Here is a 5,019-nt window from a genome sequence, read left to right on the forward strand (position 1 = left end):
TCTCATATAATTATAAGAATGAAATCTATACTATTACATGCTGAATACTTGGTGAAGACACATGTAGCCCTCTGCTTTCTTCTTCATTATTTTTGAATTCCTATGAGCTTCAATCTGTTGATTTAAGGTACCTTGTTTTCCCACGAATTTGACAGAGAACAAGGAACAGTATATGGGAGAATCTGGAGGGAAGAAAGGAGAGAAATATTGTCATTATATTATAACTTTTTTAAAAAATAAAAGAAACAATATAAAAATGAACAAAAAGTTTAACTTGACCCTAAACTTTATGATATGTAATAAAATTAAATATATATCAAGGAATACTAATTCCTCATTCTACGATCAGCGTATTTTCCTTAGATATTGGGCATATCTTTGTAAGGCATGTGTATTTACTTATTCCATCAGCTTTCTTTAGCAGATGGATGTGCTGCCTGATGCCTTGATAACTTTTTCTTGTCTTGCATTCCTTCTCCACACTTTGGTGATGACAGAAAACAGGAACTTAAAATAATTCTGATGATGGCATCAAGGATTTTATTGTTCACCTGCTCTAGGATAAAATGAGACCCCAAGTTGAAAAGCACCATGAAAATTACTTAAGGGAAAAAAAGTGATCAATGACTGTTTACCGCCTGGTTTCAGTATTGTTCACTATACTAGCATAAGCACCCTGCCTTGAGGTGAATAACTGCTGCTCACTGGAAGCATAACTTCCACTTCATCCAAGGCTGATAGTCAAAGGACAACCTTGTTGACATATTTATGTAATTCATTCTGTTCTTTACAATAACATAGATGATCAGTAGAAAAGCAAAACAATAAGGAAATATATACTAGTGATAGGATGATGATAGGTGTTGTTTATGTCATGAAACTAAAGTATTTCAAAATCTGAAGTGGTCTCAAGATTAGTTTATGCAATTTAAGATCAATATTTTCTCTCTTTTTTTTCTTTTTAGTGTTTCTTACTGGCTTTCTTACGCTAATTTTTTTTAATTTAATTTAATTTTTTATTATTAGTTACATTTTACTAACTCTGTATTCCAGCTGTATCCCACTCCCTCATTCCCTCCAAATCCCACCCTACCTCCCTCAGCTCCTCCCTGCCCCTTTCCAAGTCCACTGATTGGGGAGGACCTCATCCCCTTTCATCTGACCCTGTTTTTTCAGGTGTCTTCAGGACTGGCTGCAAAGTCCTCCTCTGTGGCCTAGCAGGACTGCTCCTCCCTTGAGAGGTGGGGAGGTCAAAGAGCCTGCCATTGAGTTCCTGTCAGAAATGGCTGAGATTGAAGTAAATGTGACTTGCAGTGATCAGGTCTGACTATGACTTGCCTTGTGCTTTCAATCCATTTACACTGGTGTTTGTAGTAGTATTTGTTAATCAGTTTAGTTGAGCAAACAAAATCTATTATATATATTTATTAATGAATATCTGTGAACTTTGTATTTATATCTCATGCCTGTGTGTATGTTATAGCACCTTCTGTATGCTTCCCACCTAAGGTTTTTCCAACATGTCCTTTCAAGCTTTAAGCTAAAATTGTATTTTTCATTAATCAATTAGTTACTTTAGTTTATATCCCGATAAGAACTCCCCCTTCCACCTCTATTCCCAGGGCCTCTTTCTGCCCTCCGCTTCCCTAATATCACCCTCCCTTTCTCCTAGAAGAGGAAACATCCCAAGAATATCAACCCTCCTTGGCATATCAAGTTGTGGTAGGAATGGGATTATTCTCTTCTATTGAGGGTAGACAATGGCATCCAGTTAGGGGAAAGGGATCCATGGGCAGACAGCAGAGTCAGAGACAGCCATGGAGGCTGCTGTAAGAGGTCCCACATGAGGACTAAGCTGTACATCTTTTATATATGTGTGAGGGGCCCAGGTCAGGCCCATAGACACTCTCTTCTTGTGGTTCAGTCTCAATGAGCCCCTTTGGGCCCAGGCTAGTTGATTTTGTAGGCTTTCTTGTTGTATCCTTGATTTTTCTGGCTCTTTTAATCCTTCCTCCCCCTCTTCGATAAGACTTTCTAAGCCATGCCAACTCTTTGGCTGTGGTTCTCTGCATCTGTTTTCATCAGCTGATGGGTGAAGCCACTCAGATGACAGTTATGCCGGTTTCCTGCCTGTAAGTATAGCAAAATATTATTAATACTGTCATGCGTGGGCTCTCTCTCATAGCATGGGACTCAAGTTAGGAAAGTCAATGATTGGATAGGTCGAAGGTTTTATGGGTGGGTTGGTGTTTCTCTTCTTCTATTGTAAATTCCCCCTGTCGACAGGAGGGGACCACAGCATGCTCCATAACCCCTGCCTCTAGGAGTCTCAGCTAGGGTCACCACCATAGACCCCCAGGAGCCTCCACCATCCCAGAGAAGACACAGATATTATTCTACTGATGCTCAAAGAAATCATTATACAGTCTGACAAAATGGTAATATCTTATAATACCATTTTTACTGAATTTTGCTGTATTTCCCCTTCAGCTGCCAAATTTAATTCTTATTTTTGTTATGGAATTTCATGAACACTAGTAACACATTTGGACAATTTTTCTCAATGAAATAGCATCCATTTTGGGGTTTTTACATTGCTCTCTTGCTTTACTCACTGCTCTCTTAAAAAGAAATTGCTGATAGAGCATGTGAATAACAGTCACACATAATGCTTCTCTTCATGCGCTTGACTCATTAGCTTTCACCTCAGGCAGCAATGTTACTCATTCTTGCCTTAGATTTATCTTCAATTTATCCAATTCTACTCAGATGAGTTTCAATACGAATGTCTAATTCTACAAAGAAAATAGCCTACAGCATTTCTCTAGTTAATAATTTTTCTTTCTTTGCAGGTTACTTCTGAAGACATACTGAGAAAAATGGGTGAGGGCAATCAGTCTGTGGTGTCAGAATTTATACTTTGGGGACTTTCCAACTCATGGAATATTCAGCTCTCACTCTTTGTGATAGTTTTAATGCTTTATCTTCTCATTGTTTCTGGAAATATTACCATTCTGGTTTTAATCATCACTGACCCGCATCTGCATTCTCCCATGTACTTCCTGTTGGCCAACCTGTCTTTTGTTGATATGTGGCTTTCTACGATCACCACTCCTAAAATGATCACAGACTTTCTCAGGGAAAACAAGACCATTTCCTTTGCAGGCTGTATGTGTCAGATCTTCTTTGCTCACTGCATCGCTGCAGGAGAGATGGTGTTGTTGGTGATAATGGCTTATGACCGCTATGTGGCCATCTGCAAGCCACTGCATTACTTCACCATCATGAACCTGAAGAGATGTACTGGGTTTGTGTTGAGTTCCTGGACAACTGGATTTGTACATGCCATGAGTCACCTGGTAGTGATTGTGGAGCTGCCATTTTGTGGACCTAAGGAAATAGACAGTTTTTTCTGTGATATGCCATTGGTAATCAAGCTAGCTTGCATAGATTCCCCTGTTTTGGATGTTCTAACAAATGCTGACTGTGGGGTTGTGGCTGTAACCTGCTTTATTCTGTTGCTCATATCCTATACATATATCCTAATCACTGTACAGCAGAGCTCTAAAGCTGGGGCACATAAGGCCCTGTCCACGTGCACTGCCCACATCACAGTGGTGATGATCTTTTTTTTACCTTGCATCTTCATCTATGTGTGGCCTCTCAATATCACCTGGTTGGATAAATTTCTTGCTGTGTTTTACTCTGTTTTCACACCTCTCCTCAACCCAGCTATTTATACTCTGAGAAATAAAGACATGAAAAATGCCATGAAAAGATTCATAAGCAACTATTTTGGTCCCAAAGGAAATTTCTAATATCCAGATATCTGTACTAATTACTGAACATAGTGAAACTGACTGTTTGAAATAGATTTTTTTTTTCAATGCAGTTTATTCAGGAACCTTGAACAATCCTCGGACCCTGGGGAAAGCCAGCCCACAGCTTAAATAGCCTCTGGGTAGCCAACCCAGGTGTGCCACGTGGGCAATGCAGATAGGTCCACATACATGGAAGCAAGCCAGATCCTCGGCCTTAGCCAAATGTGGAGTTGTTCCTGACAGAGAGCACTCACCATCGGGAAGGTGGAAGGCAGAAACCAGCTCCATCTTTAAGGCATAGCATTCCGCAGCTCTCTACAGTTCCCCCTTTTTGTTTTAGACGCATCAGGCAAGAGTAGAGGTCTGATCTCTGATATTAGAAATAAATTGGGACTTTGTACCGATGTTCATTTAGGTGTCATCCACCCAAAGAGCATCAGACCCGTCCTATACCTTTTTCTCAGAGGCGGGACCTGGGGCATCAACCCGCATGCAATCAGACATACTCTTCTCTGGGTCGAAAGCAGCTGACCCTGAGTGCCGTGCTTAGCCTCGCATCCTGAGCGTATCATTTTAGCTTTTTATGGTATCCAACCATGCTTGGGGAGACTGTCCTGCTTCAATGGCTGTAAAGGCCTGAATGATCATGGCTGCATCACACTGTTGTGAGACTCTAATCTTGCATATATACCACAGGCAAACCAAGGAGACCAACACCAGAAGGCCTGCTAATCCTCCCATGCCCGCCCATTCCTTCAGATGATTCATGGCTGCAGCAATCCATGTTGATAATCCTGTGGCTAGTCCCGCGTCCACTCTGGTAGAATTTACTGTGACAATGGCCACTCTCAGCTGCTCCATCGTAGTATCGAATTCTCTAGTCCAATTACCTAAAATATAGCTCGACAATTGTTTAGACAGATTTGCAGCACAGGAAAAATTCTCATGTTGTATGCTAGTGACACAAAGTCCAGCATACTTTCATTGACAGCCAGGTTGAGCGATTTGCCATAGGGTATCAATTTGCTCCTGCAAGAGGTCAATCCTCTGATTGAACACCATCAAGCTTCCTTTTAGTTGAGCATTAATTCCTTTATGTACAACTAAGGCATGAGGTACATTGGCTAAATGATTATTCAGGGTCTGAGCAGTCTGCCCAGTATGACTCATGGCTCATACTCCAACCAAGGACTATTCA

The 5,019-nt window shown here is 40.8% G+C and overlaps 1 protein-coding gene across 1 annotated transcript; it reads left to right on the plus strand.

Moving 5' to 3' along the window:
• The first annotated feature begins 2,876 nt into the window (after positions 1-2,876).
• Positions 2,877-3,818, plus strand: LOC132648981 (olfactory receptor 4K3-like). The gene has a single exon (XM_060371605.1). The coding sequence runs from the start codon at positions 2,880-2,882 to the stop codon at positions 3,816-3,818; it is 939 nt and encodes a 312-aa protein (XP_060227588.1). The 5' UTR covers positions 2,877-2,879.
• Positions 3,819-5,019: the final 1,201 nt, after the last annotated feature.

The sequence above is a fragment of the Meriones unguiculatus genome, chromosome 18 (assembly GCF_030254825.1).
Source record: "Meriones unguiculatus strain TT.TT164.6M chromosome 18, Bangor_MerUng_6.1, whole genome shotgun sequence".
NCBI lineage: Eukaryota > Metazoa > Chordata > Mammalia > Rodentia > Muridae > Meriones > Meriones unguiculatus.